General features: G+C 43.3%; 1 protein-coding gene across 1 annotated transcript in view; it reads right to left on the bottom strand.

Moving 5' to 3' along the window:
• EEPD1 (endonuclease/exonuclease/phosphatase family domain containing 1) overlaps positions 1 to 12,919 on the bottom strand; it is a 276,122-nt gene extending 263,203 nt beyond the window's left edge. Inside the window, exon 1 of the mRNA XM_068236395.1 lies at positions 11,645 to 12,919. Coding sequence (XP_068092496.1) covers positions 11,645 to 12,510 — 866 coding nt within the window. The 5' untranslated portion in view covers positions 12,511 to 12,919. The remainder of the gene's footprint in view (positions 1 to 11,644) is intronic.
• Between the last annotated feature and the right edge of the window lie 7,013 nt (positions 12,920 to 19,932).

Here is a 19,932-nt window from a genome sequence, read left to right as displayed (position 1 = left end):
CTGTCCCTAGGAATGCCCCTTTCACGTTTCATTTATCTCTCCTGATATTACTGTCACTGCACAGTGCACAGAAGAGGTGCAACATGTGTGGTCTTTGAGATATTGAGCTTGGAACTATAGTGGACTAATAGCGGAGGTACAGCTATCAGTACACTATTCTTCTGATCTATCGTTCTGAGGCTCAGAGCACATGGTCCCTCCTTTAAAACGCTCCCAATTTGCATTATATAAAAAAATGGGATCCATTAACAATTTGGAGAAGAGCTTAGTTGGCAAAATGTGTCCAAACTTCTGGAGCCTCCACAGTATCTCACAGCTTCTCAGTAATAATCCTAATATTTATAATCCTAACAGTTGTATAGCACTTTCCTCCTGTTGGACTCAAAGCGCTCAAGAGCTGCAGCCACTAAGTTCACACTCAAGGGGCCACCTTGCAGGAAGTCTTGCCCAAGGACTTTTTATAGAATAGGTACTGACCCTAACCAGGATTCAAACCTTGGTTTCCCATGTCAAAGGCAGAGCCCTTAACCAGTACACTATCCGGCCACTCCCTCCATATTCTTCCACCATCCTAAAAATGTGTTCCAGCTTTCCAGCAGTTGTGCTTCAAAGTACATACCAGCATGGGGGTGCCAGATATTCAGTTTTTCTTAAAGCATGTCTCCAACTTTGTGAGGGCTGCTGTAGCATGCTTCTATCTAAACATGCTGTGCCAGCTTTGTTGGGGGCCCTGCAGGAACTCAACTCATCCCCACAGTGTGGAACCTTGCTGGATTGGGAACTGGTGTGTGGCAATATCCTGAAGCAACTCCTAAAACTGGGTGCGGAACAGCCAAACTCTGCTACCAAGGTGAGGTTGTGGAAGACAGTTTCATGTCATGGCAGGATTGAGCACAGCAACAACACACAAGGTAGTTATAATGCATCAGCAAGGTCTCTCCCAGACAAAGATTTCAAAGCAGACTGGGGTTTCAAGATGTGTTAAGATGTGCTCTTCAAGCTCTTTCGAAGAAGCACAAAGAAAGGGGCAAAGTTGAGGATAGCAACATAGGAACATAGGAAGTGGAGTGCAGAAAAATAGCAGCAGGTGCTCTGGACTGATGAATCAAAATTTGAAATATTTGGCTGTAGCAGAAGGCAGTGTGTGCATCGAAGGGCTGTAGAGCAGTACAATAATAAGTGTCTGCAGGCAACAGTAAAGCATGGTGGAGGTTTGTTGACTGTTTGAGGCTGCATTTCTGCAAATGGAGTTGGAGATTTGGTCAGGATTAATGGTGTTCTCAATGCTGAGAAATATAGGTAGATATTTATCCATCATGCAATACCATCAGGGAGGCATATGCTTGGCCCCAACTTTATTCTGCAGCAGGACAACAACCCCCAGCATCCAGCCAAAGTCATTAAGAACTATCTTCAGCATAAAAAAGGAGTCCTGGAAGTAATGGTATGGCCCCCCACAGAGCCCTGATCTCAATATCATCCACTCTGTCTGGGATTACATGAAGAGACAGAAGGATGTGAGTAAACCTACATCCACAGACGATCTGTGGTTAATTCTCCAAGTTGTTTGGAACAACCTACTAGCCAAGTTCCTTCAAAACTGTGTGCAAGTGTACCTAGAAGAATTGATGCTGTTTTGAAGATAAAGGGTGGTCACATTAAATATTGATTTGATTTCTCTTTTTTTTATTCACTGCATTTTATTTATTGATGAAAATAAATGATTAACACTTCAATTTTTGAAAGAATTCTTTGTTTACAGCATTTTTTCCACACCTGCCTAAAACTTTTGCACACTACTGTATATACTGTATATGTATATTGAATACATTGAGAGTAATGTTTGTTGTATTAACATAGAAGATTTTATTCTTACTTTTACTTTAGTAAAAAAAGAAGTTACCAACTATATCAATATATTTATCATCTAAATGTATGCATAAGCCAAATTCATATTTTTGACAAATGTTGGGATTTATGGTCCCTCTAAATAGCTTCTGTATACATAAGCAATACGTGGGCATTTGAAGTGCAGAAACCAAGGCAGGTATAGTTTAGCAGCTGAATGGCAGGCTGCCTCACTGAATTAGATTTGAGTGTTAAATTTCAGTTCACTGATAGGTTGCAAGACTTACGTTTCAGTCTAAAATATAGGACAGATGATTTTTTTTTCCTTAAAAAAAAGTCATAGATACACAACACTAACTTTTAAAGCTCTTAAGAACAGGACTTCTATGCTATCTCTAGCTTACATTGTAGCTCATAAATGAAAGAATTCCCAAAGGAGAAAATTATGATTGGTGTCTCCTGTCATGGGTTCCTACCTTACAGAAGAACCCCAAGCAGTTCAGTTGGATTCCTCAGAGCCCTATAATTGCAAGTGTAATTTTTACCAAAAAATAAGCCCATCGTAAGAAAAAGAACGTAGAGGGAGAAGGCGCCCCAAAATAGGAACAATGGGTGTAATAACGTATAAAAATATAGAAATAAAAATGGCTTACCTCTAAGAAGAAGGGGCAATGCCAAAAAAATTAAAATAAGTTTAATAATTAGGGACAAAACAATGATAATGCATTTATGATATACAAAGCAGAGGTCATGTGACTGTTTCTGCTCCTTGTTTGGGAAAGTGAACTGACAGGCTCCCCTATGTAACAGTAGCAGAGTTACTAGATTAAGGCCCCTTCCACAGTGGCCCATTTTCATTGCGTTGCGTTTCCCTTTTTTACCGCAGGGTAACACTATAGTGATGAAACCTATGGGGCCTTTCATACCTACCACAGTGCAATGTGCTGCAAGTATTAAATGAAACAGGACGACAACAACGTGTTATCGGCAAACACCCACAGCGACGTGCAGCAACCAGAAGTCATGTAAGTTTAGGGCGACGGAGATATTTTAAAATGTTTGGCATTCACGTTGCGGTGAGCATCCACGGAAGCCTATATTTTCAATGCACTTTTGCACAATTTCTAACTTCGGTCACAGGAAGTGAGCGCTAGAGAACCTTACCTCCTGCTTGGCTTGCAACCAGAAGGGAGATTACCGCGCATTGCCATGGTACTCTTCAAAGGCTGTGTGAAACCGGCCTAAGGGTTGGAGTTGTAGTGAGGGACGAATATAGCCATATCTCTCTTCCTAGGTAGCAAGAAGGCAGCGCTGCAAAGTTCAGATAGACTGTTCAGATAGACTCTGCTGGGGGAACTACAGGGCTCAGCAGCTGATCACTGTTGTCCACATACTAAAAGGATTTTATGGGCATTTTGACATTTAAATATCTTCTTAAATTATTGTTGGGGGTGTAAGGGTTGGTAATAGAAAAAAAAATCTCAAATTATAGAAATAATAAAATAAATGTAAAAAGTATAAAATAAGCTAAATGAGCTTACAAGAATATTTTTTTTCTCATAATGGCTGTCCAGTAGCAGAAATGTATGAGAATATAAAAAAAAAATTACATTAGCCAATAGTAGCCAACATTATTACTGAAGTGCTGTACAGGTAACACAATACAGCTCATTAAGATGTAAATTAAATAATTAATGAGTAAGCTGTGTTACCTGTGACACAGTCCTGAAATTTACAGTTATTTGCTTGTTTAGTAATCATTAAGTTAATTCACATGTAGATGCACAGGGACTTTTATTAATATGCTGGAACAAAACAATAGTAAAAAATAAATAAAACGGGTTCACTTTGTCTAGTCCCCTTCTGTTCATGATGATTTTCAGTAAGTTACACACCTTATCTGGCTATAGAAGTATGCAGATCAGGTGTTCTGACGTTCTTCTGACTTTCCTAGCCTGCATAAGTGCTTCACTTGAGTACCATAAAAATCAATGTAACCAGAGCATTTGCACTGCAGCCAGACAAATGGCAGCTTCTGTGTTCTCTCATAACAGGTGTACTTTTAAATCATTAGAGCCCATGCTGTGCCTGTACTATATCCCACTGTTGACAGTTATAGTGACACACTTACAAAAAAGTCTAAGGACCCAAGCGTAAAAAAGTGTGAACCTGAACCAAGTACAATTATTTAAAATAAACAAATTATGTACATACTTACCTCACTGTGAATTCCTCTCAGAAGCTCACCATTTTATTCTCACAATCCCTTCCAGTTCTGACAAGGACCACAATTCACTAGGCTTATCTCCTGTCTTTAACAATGATTGTGAGCCACTTTTACTGTTATCACCAAGGTGATAAGTCCTCTAGTATTCACTATGCAATTTACCTCAGGCAAACCTTAAAATAAGGATTCTGCCCTGAAGTTAAAGGAGTGATTCCTAAAGATAACCACTGAAACCTAAAGCCCCATACACACGGGGTACGGCCGTCGCCGTAGCCACGTGGCACGCGCGTGTTGCGGCGACAGGTCGCCCGTGTGTATAGCGCGCGCCCCGAACCGTCGCCCGTCGGAGCTGTCGCCAGGCGATTGACATGTTCAATCGCTGGCTACAGCTGTCGCCGCGACTTCGCCAGAACTGTCGCTAGTCCCACGTGAGTACGCGGGCTAGCGACAGGAGACCTACGCGAGTGAATGGAGCATCCGGCCGCGGGATGCTCCATTCACAAACAGCTTCCGCCGCGTCTCTGCCTTTCTGGCGAGACGTGTGGACAGCTGTCGCCGGCAGGGAGCTGTCGCTCCCTGTTCGCGTGCGCGCATGCTACGGGGGACAATTGTCCCCCGTGAGTATGTAGCTTAAAGGCCCATACACACGGCATACAAATGTCTCTCAAGACAGGCGACGCAGCACAGTTTGTGCAACAACTGCTCCGTGTGTATGCAGCAAGTGACAAAGACCGTCTGCCGACAAGCCCTAGCATGAGAGATCAAACCATTCAATCTCTCACAAACTTTTGTAGTGCAGACCGTCTTGCAATTTAGAGTTGTTGTGTTGTATGTACGAATGTCTTAAAGACGGACAGCTTGTGGACTTCTTGGAAGCAGACAATGATGATCACTTTACAAGTCTGTGAAATTGTCAGGCATTAAATCAAAAATCAATTCTTTATTTTAATCTGGTAAACAAGTAATAAGGATGCTAACCAGGCAATCCAAAAGTTACAAATCATTAATTTTCTTCTCCAGAAAAGATAATTCCCCAATTTTCCTGGCTCTTATTTGGTACATTTGCCGCACAAAGGAAGTTGTAGGGCATGCTGGGTTTTCTTTTTTTTTTCTTTACTTTCCCCTCAGACATAACTAAAGCAGCCTGATTGGCTGAAGCCTCTTTCCCTCCCGTTTTCCCTCCCACACCTCTGTTCCTCTCTGATTGGCCAATATTTCTCATGCTGAGACAATGCACTTTCTACTGCAGAGCTGGCTGTGAGTTTCTGAAGACTGGGAGGAGGTCTGACAAAGCATACACAGACAGAGAAATTATGTCAGGATTGGCTTCAAGATAGATAGAAATTTTCTCTTTTTTTACTATAGAGAAATCACTAAAATCAAAATGTGGACAGTGCAATACATATGTCATGTAAGTAGAGCAAGTATTTATCTACTTATACTGTATATGTGATGTTGTTTTTTTTTTTTTCTGAAATAGTATGGCTGACAGCTCCTCTTTAAGGTGTAGTGATAAGCTTTCACAGTAAGGGCTCAATTCACTAAAGTGTGATAACTGCTATCACAGCAGTTATCACGCGAGCTGCCACACGCAAAGGTTAGCGCGTGAACAGCGTTACTTCGCGTGATAAGCGAAGATTTGCGCGCGATCACGTGCGCTTTTCACGTGAAAAGTGCACGTGATGGCGCATACCCATTGTAAAATCTGTTCATACTCTAATTTACATTCATTTACATTCTTAAAGGAATAATCAGGTGTTTAAAAAAAAAAAAAAAAAAAGAAGCAGATCTACTTACCTGGGGCTTACTCCAGCCCCTAGCAGCTTATGTGTCCCTTGCCGCAGCTCCGATCTCAGCTGTTCTCCCGGAGTCTGCGCTAGGTTGGTGGCTTTTGTGCCTGCGAGAGCACAGCTTGCGATCACATAGACGGGAGCGTTCTGCGCAGGTGTGACAGTGAGCAGCGCGGCCACACGCTTGTGCAGGCACAGAGGATGCCAACCTCACCGGGTCGGCGACTACACCGGAGGGGACTCCAGGAGACTGGCTGGGAGCAAAGTTGCGGCAAGGAACACATAAGTTGCCAGGGGCTGGAGTGAGCCCCAAGTAAGTAGATCTGCTTCCTGTTTCCTTGAAATTTATTACAGGTACATTACTGTGGAATGTTTGTCGGTTGTGTGTTCCAAAGTGACCAGAAACAACACCTGGTCTCTCAGAGAGCTTTGGGGCAGAAGCCTGCATAACTAAATGGCCTAGGCTAAACATCACTGAGAGGGCGGTAACATCACTGGGAGGGTGATATACAACAATATATAGGTACAGGAAGTGTTGCTGATGCTGAAGCCAGGATAATTAGCATAAAATTGGGTATCCTAAATGTGGTACATTCTACTTTATGTCGTTATGGTGTCTCTTTAAAGGACAACTGTAGTGAGAGGTATATGGAGGCTGCCATAATTATTTCCTTTTAAGCAGTACCAGTTACCTAGCAACCCAAGAATTACAATTCAATGACAATATTGTCAGAAACACCTGATCTGCTGCATGCTTGTTCAGGGTCTATGGCTAAATTATGAAAAAGGGATACCAGAGAGCACTGCTTCCATAATATGAGTGGATAGAGCAAATGTGCGTATCTAGAGTATACAGGATCTTCTAAAAAAATTAGCATATTGTGATAAAGTTCATTATTTTCTGTAATGTACTGATAAACATTAGACTTTCATATATTTTAGATTCAAAGACACACAAAAGAAGTAGTTCAAGCCTTTTATTGTTTTAATATTGATGATTTTGGCATACAGCTCATGAAAACCCAAAATTCCTATGTTAAAAAATTAGCATATTTCATCCGACCAATAAAAGAAAAGTGTTTTTAAAACAAAAAAAAAAAAGTCAACCTTCAAATAATTATGTTCAGTTATGCACTCAATACTTGGTCGGGAATCCTTTTGCAGAAATGACTGCTTCAATGCGGCGTGGCATGGAGGCAATCAGCCTGTGGCACTGCTCAGGTGTTATGGAGGCCCAGGATGCTTCGATAGCGGCCTTAAGTTCATCCAGAGTGTTGGGTCTTGCGTCTCTCAACTTTCTCTTCACAATATCCCACAGATTCTCTATGGGGTTCAGGTCAGGAGAGTTGGCAGGCCAATTGAGCACAGTAATACCATGGTCAGTAAACCATTTACCAGTGGTTTTGGCACTGTGAGCAGGTGCCAGGTCGTGCTGAAAAATGAAATCTTCATCTCCATAAAGCTTTTCAGCAGATGGAAGCATGAAGTGCTCCAAAATCTCCTGATAGCTAGCTGCATTGACCCTGCCCTTGATAAAACACAGTGGACCAACACCAGCAGCTGACATGGCACCCCAGACCATCACTGACTGTGGGTACTTGACACTGGACTTCAGGCATTTTGGCATTTCCCTCTCCCCAGTCTTCCTCCAGACTCTGGCACCTTGATTTCCGAATGACATGTAAAAGTTGCTTTTATCTGAAAAAAGTACTTTGGACCACTGAGCAACAGTCCAGTGCTGCGCCTCTGTAGCCCAGGTCAGGCGCTTCTGCCGCTGTTTCTGGTTCAAAAGTGGGTTTATGCTTCCATCTGCTGAAAAGCTTTATGGAGATGAAGATTTCATTTTTCAGCACGACCTGGCACCTGCTCACAGTGCCAAAATCACTGGTAAATGGTTTACTGACCATGGTATTACTGTGCTCAATTGGCCTGCCAACTCTCCTGACCTGAACCCCATAGAGAATCTGTGGGATATTGTGAAGAGAAAGTTGAGAGACGCAAGACCCAGCACTCTGGATGCGCTTAAGGCCGCTATTAAAGCATCCTGGGCCTCCATAACACCTGAGCAGTGCCACAGGCTGATTGCCTCCATGCCACGCCGCATTGAAGCAGTCATTTCTGCAAAAGGATTCCAGACCAAGTATTGAGTGCATAACTGAACATAATTATTTGAAGGTTGACTTTTTTGTTTTAAAAACACTTTTCTTTTATTGGTCGGATGAAATATGCAAATTTTTTGAGATAGGAATTTTGGGTTTTCATGAGCTGTATGCCAAAATCATCAATATTAAAACAATAAAAGGCTTAAACTACTTCAGTTGTGTGTATTTGAATCTAAAATATATGAAAGTCTAATGTTTATCAGCACATTACAGAAAATAATGAACTTTATCACAATATGCTAATTTTTTTTTTAGAAGATCCTGTAGGCTAATTGTAAACAAGAGAAAATATCTCAACGCACCTTTTTTGCAAAAAAATATATAGGGTATTTTTATTAATCTTAAATAGTACATAAATAGCTACACAATACAACACATCATATACCACACAACAGGGTAAACAACACAATAATAAATACACCCCATAATAAGGGTTGGGTGGCTGCAGAAAGTAGATATTATTATATATATATATATATAAGGGCGTAATAGCAGCTGGCAGCAGGAAGAAAAAAATTCAAAAAATCAACAATAAGGAAAGGAAAAATCCTCTATCACAATATACTATCTAAGGAGCAGAGAACTGCAGCCTCTAGGTCTAATAAGAATGGTAATAATCACATCTCACATCAATAATGGCAGTCAAGACAGTGAAAACAAGGTACAAAATATCCTCCCAAAAATATATATAATATAGGTCCAATACAGTGAGTGGGAGCATATAAAAGGCATGTATACCATGCTGCATATACGTGTGTAAATCAATGCAAATTACAACGTGCAATTGTATCAGCTATAGAGGGGAGTCCTATCTCCCTAAAGCACAATCAGTAGTAAAGTCCTATAGTCCAATAAGAGAGGGATGCCAGCGCAAAGTAAACAATTAAAAAATGTCAAGGGCAGATCTCTGCAGGTTACCTGCTCCGCCGTTGTGCGCCAGTGCCTGTGAAAACCGCCGCAGCCACCCTGAGAACAGGGCCTTACACGTGTGTAGCCGGGTACCGCCGGCTTCCTCAGAGACCACTGAGGAAGCCGGCGGCATCTCTCTCTCATTGGACTATAGGACTTTACTCCTGGTTGCACTTTAGGGATATAGGACTCCCCTCTATAGCTGATCCAATTGCACGTTGTAATTTGCATTGATTTACACACGTATATGCAGCATGGTATACATGCCTTTTATATGCTCCCACTCACTGTATTGGACCTATATTATATATATTTTTGGGAGGATATTTTGTACCTTGTTTTCACTGTCTTGACTGCCACTATTGATGTGAGATGTGATTATTACCATTCTTATTAGACCTAGAGGCTGCAGTTCTCTGCCCCTTAGATAGTATATTGTGCTAGTGGATTTTTCCTTTCCTTATTGTTGATTTTTTGAAATTTTTCTTCCTGCTGCCAGCTGCTATTACGCCCTTATATATATATAATAATACCTACTTTCTGCAGCCACCCAACCCTTATTATGGGGTGTTTTTATTATTGTGTTTTCTACCCTGTTGTGTGGTATTTGATGTGGTGTATTGTGTAGCTATTTATGTACTATTTAGGATTAATAAAAATACCTTCTATATTTTTTGCAAAGAAGGTCTATGGCTAAATGTCTTAGAGGCAGAGGCTCGGCAAGATAGCCAGGCAGCTAGTATTGCTTAAAAGGAAGTGAATATGGTAGCCTCCATCTACCTCTCCCTACAGTAGTCCTTTAAGCCAAGGATTCATACTACAGATGACAAGACACAATAACTGATGTAAAATCCACTTATCCAGTAAAAAATAAAAATGTGAGCACATAGAGAGGATTCATAATTTATTCACCCACTGACCCCTTTAACACCATAGGATTTAAATGGATGGTACATTTAATTACTTACATTAACCCCTTCTGAACAGCAGTGATTAAAATCTACACCCTGTTTTAGCTGCTTATTTGTCCCAGGGCGTAGATTTCACATACCACTGTCCACTCGCTTTGCATTCAAGCTGGCAGCAGAGCTTCAGTATATCGGCAGGAGCCAATTTCATTGGCTCCTGACCCAGTGATTGCTGTGAGTCAATCACAGCAATCACATGTCTTAAAAGGGTACAGACAGCTCTGGACTTAAAGAGGCCACAGTGGTTGACATAAGACATGTTTATGTATTTTTCAGTTTATAAAAGATCCAGATGTTAATACAGTATTGAATCGGATTTACTAAGATTTTTCAAGAAGAAAGACATTTTGCAGTACTTGTCCTGGATTTACAACAAGAAATTTTCACTTCAGCTCCATGCATTTGGTTGTGATTGCACAATCAAGCTTTGTTTACACTAAAGGTTTCAAGTGTTTTAAATACCACATCTTAAAGTTAGTAAACAATGCCATGTGAAGTCCCCATTCATGGCAATATGCTAGTTCACAAACAAGGCATTTTGGGGCATTATGTTTGATGGTATACACGTTAATGTGGTGCGATGTGTCAGGACATTGTTCACCGTGACAAACCTCAAGTGTCTAGTCAGTCAATGCTTCCTGATAAGGCCTTCAAAAACCTCTTGGATAAAAGCACACAAGCACTGTATCCACTTTTCCAGGCAAACTATGTAAACTGGGCATGAATCTGGCCACACACCATTCAATCTTGATTTTTACAATCATTACATCTATGTAGTATGAAGCCTGGTACACATGGGCAGATCTGCAGTCAATCTCATGGCACCTAATTATTCTCGTTCTGATGGAAATGCCACAAAGGAGTGTGATGGCTCTTCTGACCAACCTTTTGTTCAGTCCAAGCTCCTACAAGTTCCTATTATGGTATATAAATTGATAATTTGCACATGCACACACTGATCAACATTTACCAGTATGCCAGATCACTCAGCAACCAATATTTTAGATATCAATTCAGTTATCAATTGATTCCAAGTACATGTTAGCCTGCAGAAGAATTCATAGTTACATAGTTTTGTTGAAACAAACATTCAGACATCACTCATTGGACCAGAAGTGCAAACTAGCTAATGTATACTAGGCATAAGAGCAAACAGGCTGAATATGTGTTGAAAATATTGCTTTATAGTTCATACATGAAAGTGCTAAGACTGCAAAATCAGAATTCTATAGTGCATGGCTAGCTTTATCTTTCCACAATCCTTGCTATGGTCTATCATCGCCCACGGGAGGGATGCAAACTTTTACCACCTTATAGCATCCAAATTTTAAAACAGAAATCCTGACCGACTTTGTTAGGTGACTTAAGTTCTTCACTATTTTTAGTATTCTTCAGTCCAGGACATGGTTAGTAAATCTGATGCAATGTGCATTAATTCATAATTTAAGCTACAAAAACTGTTTTATTTTTTCATTATGTTATTTATGAATTACAGTAGTAATATTTATATTTTGTGTGTACATATATTAAACTAAGCTTTACTGCTCTGGTATTTATTTGTGCCTTACAATAAAACAACTAAGTTGACTAATAAGAAACACAATCAAGATACCATTTACTATAAAATGTCAACTTGACTCATATCATAATTTACTCCCCTCTAATGCACATAAATATTGCTGTTTAAATTAAAAATTGTAACAAGTACAGCAATAAAAATGTTCTTGATAATCAGCTTACCAGTTTTCCAAAATTGTCATGCATACCACTTCTCTCACTCCAGGATTGCTGGCTTTGTCCAGACTACAGTTGTGCAGATTCCACGTGGTCAACCTGAGCACAGGTTTCCCCTCCCTAACACCTCCAAAGACTTCTACAGGGGGACGGGTAGAGATCAGCTGAGTGGGACCTCCTGGAGGAAAGTCAAGGTCCTCACTCTGTAAACTAAGGGAAGTTGGACTTGGATGAGGTTTAGCTATGAAGTGCAGGCCCCCATTGGTATGTGTGGATGGTGGTCGAGACCTTTGTACATATACTTGGTGCTTGATTTTATCCAGAAAAGATGAGCAAATTGAATCCACTTTTAGTAAATCCTCAATGCTTTTCAGGGGACCATGCTGTGTACGGTATTGGATAATATCCTGGGCCATTTCTTCCGTTAACCCTCTTAGGTTCATCAGCTGGGAAGCTGTTGCAGTATTAATATTGACCCTTGTTACAGACAGATGTTGGCTGTGATGTCCATGGTCTAGGTCTTTCCGCAATGAGTTGGGTGAGTGCTGGGCTGATCCACTTTTACTACTAACACAAATCTCAAACTTTACCTGCTCCAACTTTGCAGCACCCACCCCACTAACCAATGCGAGGTCCTCCACCTTCTTGAAACCTCCAATATACTCTCTATATTCCACTATATTTTGTGCTACTTGCCTTGTCACCCCTGGCAAAGTCATGAGTTCTTCCTCGGTGGCAGTGTTGATATTTAGCCTCTCTTGGCTCACAAGGATGTTGCTGAAATTGCATGCTGCGCTGAACTTGCGGTTTTTCTGACAGAGATCTGATGGGTCCTTTGGTATGGACCGATGACAGCCAAGGTTTCCCCCCATTCTGTAACTCTTCAGGAAGCTGAAGTAGGACTAGCAACAAGTATGATAAATCAACAGAAATATATGTTTATCTAGTGTCTGGAGCTAGACACAAAGTAAGTACAAAGGAGATCCAGAATCATCACCGTTCACATAAGGAACAGAAGATTAGAAGTGATATAATGGAGGTATCCATGTGTTTAAAACGCTGAGTTTCAGTTGTGATACCACACACAGAGTCCCATAACATGATGAGTACTTGATACCATTCCTTGCATAATAATGATACTGTCAGTCCAAAGGGTGTAAATGGTTGCAGACCATGGGAACAGATCTTCGGCACAGCATCCCTGCCAGATTTGTTAGGTCCTCTGCAGTTTGTCCCAGTCTGTTTCCCCTACTCACTGTCAGTGCTCCATGACTCCTAAAGCATAACACGCCTCTCAACAGCTGACACCTCCTTTCTGCACAAAATATCTCAAAGAAGGCATCCTTTGCATCCCTTTAGACATGTATGCCTCTTGCTCTGTTCAATCTGATGCAGCTTTTTATGGTGCCTGCTGTTGTACATCAATTGCATACACTGTGTTATGTTTTATTTGATTACGTGTTCACTTCATTGAAGAAAGAAAAAATGCAATGCAAGAAAACATGAAGTGAAACTTGAAAAGGACCAGGGAAGTTTCCAAGCTACAGTATAGAACTCCAAGGGGAAGGGTGTATGGATTCCCTGCCCCCCAGTATTAGTTAGCCAGATGCAGAACCCCCCCCCCCCCCCCCCCCCACACCCTGTATAGGTAGCCAGAAGAGCATCCCAGTATTAAAGGATACTTTAGCGCAACCCCCCCCCCCCGCAAAAAAAATAAAATAAATAAAATGGTGGGAGCAGGCATATGTAATGGGCTCTCCTCATGCCCACTGTTCCCCCTGTTCTCCTCTGTCCCACCCCCCTTTACTGTGTACTGGTCCCCGAACTTACTTCCTGGTAGGGTGGTCACAGGTGGACTGCGCAGGCACTGCATGGCAACGCGCATCCTTGCTCATGCGCCTGCTGCGCAGACGTTCTACGTAGCGTAGTTGTGACCACTACACATGCCTGCTCCCCCATTTTTTTTTATTTTTTGTTCTAAGGTATCCTGTAATTAGGCAGATGCAGCGCCCCAGTATAGGTAGCCACAAGAGCCCCCAAAATTAGGTAGCCTCTGGCTACATGGGAGAGCTCTCTGGCTACCTAAACAGGGAGCTCTCTGGCTACCTAAATGGTGGGAACTCTGGCTAACTACATGGGAGCTCTCTGCCTACCTACATGGGGGCTCTCCAGCTACCTACATGGGGGGTTGTCTGGCTACCTACACTGTGGGAGGCTCAACCATATCAAAATAGCAAGAAATGTTATCTTTGTTCATATAATAGGAAATAAATTCCCGTACACCATGCCAACGAATAAGAATGCAAAAAAGAAAAACAAGGATTGGCTCTTGGGTGCACGAGAATCTAAGATTTATTAGTCACAAACAACTTTATCAAAACCCACAATTACAATAATGGAAAGAATCCCCATAATAAAAGCACCATAGGCACAAAAAGGTACCAAGGGGCTGCAGACCCCCCAAAACCCCCACAGAGTACTCTGCATGAACTAGCATATATGGGAGTCCACACCTAGATATAAATCAGTCAGGCTCGGTTCACACTTGCGTTCCAGGTCCGGTTTCCCCGGACCCGGAACGCAACGTACACTGTACAAACGGACCCAGATGTGAATGGATACATTGTTATTCAATGTATCCATTCACACCCGTCTGTCTGTCAGGATCCGGGTCCGGGCTGCGTTCAGGATTTTTCCAACATGCACCATTTTTCCGGAACGCAGCCTCAGCCGCCGCACCTGACCCGGAACCTGACCATTTTCCCCGCACCATAGGAAGTGATGAGAAACGGAAGTTTCTCATCACACTGGCAATAGGAACGGGTGCTTACGGCACCCGTCCTTTGCCACATGGGGGGTCCAGGCATGGACAGATTGGGGGGGGCGGCAGCGCTGACAGGACAACAGCCCAGGTATGTTTAATATTGTATTGTGGGCTGTTGTCCTGTACTGTGTGCGCTGTGTGCACTGTGTTCCCCCCCCCCCCCCCCCCCCGACTCCCCCCATGCCTGTCTGTGCTGCCGCACCTGTTTTAAAGTACAGTATCTGCAATCCGGAAGTGTTACTTTCCGGATGCCGAACTGATACTTTTTTGTCCGGATCCTGAGGGATCCGTACAGCCCCAGGGCCTTAAGTGATATTGTGCAAATAATTTAGTTATTTGTTGTATTTATAAAGTGCCAACATATTACGCAGCGCTGAACATTAGTTTAGGTTACAGACAATATTTAGGGGTGACATACAGCAAAATGACAATACATGAATACAAGAAAGACCAGATCAGGCAGCACAGTAGGAGTACAAGGTAATGCTTAGTCAGTCACTGGAGGGGAGCATGGAGATTAGGCAAGTTAGGTTCACTCAGATGCATAGCATCGGTTCACAGTAATGGGGGTGCATGATCAGGTAGGACACAAAAGGAGGAGGACCCTGCCCACAGGCTTACAATCTAGAGGGAGAGGTAAGGACACAAAAGGTAGGGGGCCAGAGTTCAGCTGTGGGTTTAGAGCACTTGTGAGGGGTAGTAGGCCAGAGTTAAAAGGTGAGTTTTGAGGGCCTTCTTGAAGATGTTGAAGGAAAGGGCTGCCCTAATGGGTGGAGGTAGGGAGTTCCATAGTGTTGGAGCAGTTCTTGAGAAGTCCTGCAGGCGTGCATGGGACTGGGTTATGCGGGGGGGGGGGGGGGGGGCGATCAGGCGAAGTTCATTCTAAGAGCGGAGTGAGCGGCTAGGTGTGTATCTCTGAGTAAGATCAGAAATGTAGGTTGGACAGGTTTCGTGGACAGATTTGTAAGTCAGACACAGTATCTTGAATCTGATTCTGGACTGGATAGGAAGCCAGTGGAGAGATTCAAGGAGGGGATCCGCCGTGGTGGAGCGATGGGAGCAGTGGATAATTCTGGCTGCCGCATTCATGATGGACTGCATTGGGGCTGTTCGGGTCATAGGGAGACCATACAGAAGGGCATTGCAGTAGTCAAGGCGGGAAATTATGAGGGCATGGATGAGGAGTATTGGTGGTGGCAGAGGTCAGGAAAGGGTGAATCTTACAGATGTTACGAAGGTGGAAGTTGCAGGACTTTGTGAGGTTTTGGATGTGGGGAGTGAAGGAGAGTGCAGAGTCCATAGTGACACCCAGACAGCGGGCTTGAGAGGTAGGGCGAATGGTAGTGTGGTTAACAGTGACATGCACATCTGGGAGGTTCATGGATGGCTGGGGTGGGAAGATCATAAATTCCGTTTTGTCTAGATTTAGTTTCAGGAACCGAGCGGACATCCAGGAGGAGATGGCTGATAGGCAGGAGGAGACCTTGTCCATGGTAGTGGTGGATATGTCAGGGGTGTGGAGGTAGATCTGGGTGTCATCTGCATACAGATGATAGTTAAAACCCATGGAGATAACCTTGCCAATAGAGGATGTGTATAGGGTGAACAGTAGGGGGCCAAGGACCGAGCCTTGGGGGACTCCCACCGAGAGGTGGTTGGGGGTGGATGAGGACTCATTGAAGGCGGTCGTGAAGGAGCGGTTGGAGAGGTAGGATGAAAGCCTGGTCAGGGCGAGATCGTGAATGCCCATGGACTGGAGGAGTAGGGGATGATCTACCGTGTCAAAAGCTGCTGAAAGGTCAAGGAGGAGGAGAATGGAGTATTTACCTTCAGCTTTAGCTAAGGCAAGGTCATTGACCACTTTGGTGAGAGCAGTTTCGGTTGAGTAGGCAGGCCGAAACCCAGATTGCAGTGGGTCTAGCAGTAAGTTGGCATTGAGGTACTGGGTCAGGCGTTTGTGAACCAGACGCTCAAGGAGTTTTGAGGCAAAGGGGAGGAGGGAGAGAGGGTGGTAGTTGGAGGGTAGCGAGGGGTCGAGGGAGGGTTTCTTGAGCTGGGGTAGTACAGTGGCCTGCTTGAAGTCTGAGGGGAAGGTGCCTGTGGATAGGGAGAGGTTGAACAGGGTAGTAAGGAATGGGGCCAATTCCGTGAAGTGAGGCTGGAGTAAATCAGAAGGGATGGGGTCAAGGGGGGAAGTAGTGGTATGGGAAGTCTGTAGTAGGTGGATGACTTCCTCGGTGGTAGTAGGAGTGAAGGAGGTGAGGAGAGGATAGGGTGGAACAGGAGCTGGTTGGGAGGGGGTGGGAGGTGAAGATTGGAGATTGGATATTTCCTGACGGATGGAGACAATTTTGTTGGTGAAGTGGGTGGCTAAATCTGTGGCAGAGAGGGAGGAAACAAAGGGTGGGGAGTGGGTTTAAGCAGGGAGTTGAAAGTGGCAAAAAGACGTCGGGGTTGGAAGCTTGTGCTCCGATGAGCTTGGTAAAGTATTCCTGATATAAACTAGCGGCCGGATAGACATATCAATAATGACTCAAACTTCATCCACTGTACGTGTAAATGATTGCACAAATCCAGCAAAGAATGGTATCTAAAGCATTTAGTGTAGCATCCATTAAATTATGTAAATTCCACATCGAGGTAAATTGAGGCATGGGTTGCAGATCTTAATTTTATCTTTCATGAACATGCATTCCTGCAATGGTATAGCAGTATATAGGTCCAGAGCATGGACAGTTATATGAAGATGGTAGAAACCAGCTTTTGGAACAGAGTTCATCAAATGTCAGCAAACGCCACATAGACAAACGATCCCCTGTCACAGAGCAAATCCAGTGGTCCCGAATTGATATAAGCTTCAACATATGCACCAGTGACATCTGATATTAGGAAGTTCATGCTATATAAACATGCAGAAAATACCACATAGACAAACGATCCCAGTCGCAGATAAAATCCAGTGGTCCTAAATTGATGTAAGCTTCAACATATGCACCAGTGACATCTGATATTAGGAAGTTCATGCTATATAAACATGCAGAAAATATCACATAGACAAACGATCCCAGTCGCGGATAAAATCCAGTGGTCCTAAATTGATGTAAGCTTCAACATATGCACCAGTGACATCTGATATTAGGCAGTTCATGCAATATAAACATGCAACTTTAATAACAGTTAAGAAGGTCAAATAAATAAATATTTATACCCTTCTCAAACTGTCAAAGTCTGTGCACCTGCAGCTTCTCCTCTGAGGTAATTTTTGGTGTGGTGGCTATTTCAGCACTGTTTAGGCAGCAATGTAGTTTGAACATGAATGGAGTGCTTGCACCCAAACACAAATGCTACAGTTACTATTTTCTAATACCCTTATAGCATGTACCACTTATTTGATACCCACAAACTGTGTACCAGCATCCCGATGCCTCCTGTAGTTTATACCAGCTTGCCAATCCCCCAGCATACATTCCTCTAGTGAAATCAAACATTGTGATTGTTGAAGCTCTAAATCATTCTGTGGTGGTGTTAAACTGTGCTTTGGTATCAACTACCATGAGGACAGCTGAGATTTGGATTATGGCAAGGGACATTAAAAAATAAAATAAAATACAGAGGCAAGCATTTATGACCCCATTTCATAGAGGTTTGCAGAGTACCCCCTAGTCCAATGTGCACTGGAATTTTTCAGGTGAGCGAGCCCTACTCTTACAGTGACGGTCATGCTGGACAATACCAGCGTGCATGTGGGACAAGGGAGAATAAGAGGGAAGTAAGGGATAAAAAAAATGAAATATCAGAATGCATTGAAACGTGAAAGAACAGTGGCTTTGCTAGAAATCATCATTGTAAAATGTTGATGGCCTCCCCATATTAGACAATGACACCATCCATTTCCTTACCCCGAGGCACCTGTGATTGCCCTTTGATTTCCTCATTCCCCTCCTCCCCAAGCATCTCCATTGATTTTAATATAAATGCTATTTAAAAATATAATAATAAGGCAGTAGCTTCCAGCTGTCCCATTTTTTAAGGGACTGTCTCTCTTTCAGAACAAAGGGGGACATTTATCAAGAGTGTTGCATGTAGTGAGCAAGAGGCCTCAGACATCTTAAGAAATCACTGGATAGTGCAGATTCCTTCTTAAGCTGTTGTAGAATAAGAGGAGTTATGGAGGTTTCTCAGACAGTGCAGTGTGTGAGGGGAATTGCTGTGGTAAGTCATAGATCTGCTGTATTGATACAGAAAAGAGAAGTTATAATAGCATAAATATATTATTACGGAACATTATTTTAGGTTAACTGACAAGATGTAATGTAAATAAATATATAATATAAATGTATTAAGTGGAAAAAGAGGATCAATGCCCAGCACTGGGAGGGTTAAGCACAGGGGTCGAGTCGGGCGTGAACGCGGGTGGATGACATCCACCTGTTTATTTCAGAGGGTGAAAGGGGTAATGTCTCCCCCCTCTTCCCTCACCTTGGGGCTTCCCCTCCCTGACTCTCCCCTCCAGAACTAAAATTTGCGGCGGCTGGCAGCGGGCAGGACTTACCTCTTCCTCGCTCCAAATGCCGGGGAAGTTCTGCGTGCCGCTGCTCTGGTCTAGACCAGACAGACTAGCGGCAGTGGAGTGCTCCCTCTCGTGCGTATACATCTTTGATCTATGCCTATACTGATTGTAAATTGTCTAAATAAAGGACAGGGGGCTCCATCCAATATTTTGATGGGCAGGCCCGTCATCTGTAGCTTACACCGCTGCTAAGTTCACGTACATTTGGCCCCACCCATGGCCACGCCCACTCACTGCATGGCCACGCCCATTTTTGCCACAGCGCGTGTCGCATACGCCCCCCACCTAGTGCCCACAGGTGCCCCCGATCTCCAAGGACCTTAGGAACGCCCCTGCGGGACAGGAAGAAGTGAAGCCAGCCAGAGCCCAGCACGGAGAAGAGACAGCGGGGAGAGCGGGACATGCGCCGGCGGAACAGGCAATGTATTGCCGCTAGCGTCGGTCGTGGGACATTGGAACGCCGCTATCGACGCACTTCCCGACCCGCCGGCAATCGAGCGAAATCTTCCGCGCGGACAGATTTATGGGAACGATCGATTTCGGACGGAAATTGGTTGTTCGGTCAGCGTTTGCGCATCGATTTCACAGCAGATTCGATCACAGTGATCGAATTTGCTGTCTATTGGCGGGAAAACGATACCAACTAATGATACAATCTTTCTTGTACAATCTTACTATTTCTTTGTAATATGAGGCACTACCTCCATCCTAATCCTGTTGGATCTCTCAGCGGCTTTTGATACAATTGACCATGAAATCCTGCTTAACAGACTGCAGGAGTACTGTGGCATCAGTGGATCAGTCCTCCAGTGGTTCAGATCATTCCTGACTGACAGAACACAGAGAGTATCCCTAGGTCCTATAATGTCCAAACCTGCACCTCTACAATTCGGAGTGCCA

This window comes from Hyperolius riggenbachi, chromosome 5 (assembly GCF_040937935.1).
Source record: "Hyperolius riggenbachi isolate aHypRig1 chromosome 5, aHypRig1.pri, whole genome shotgun sequence".
In the NCBI taxonomy this organism is placed as follows: domain Eukaryota; kingdom Metazoa; phylum Chordata; class Amphibia; order Anura; family Hyperoliidae; genus Hyperolius; species Hyperolius riggenbachi.
Note: the sequence above shows the minus strand (reverse complement) of the source record. Positions and strands in the feature narration are given on the sequence as shown.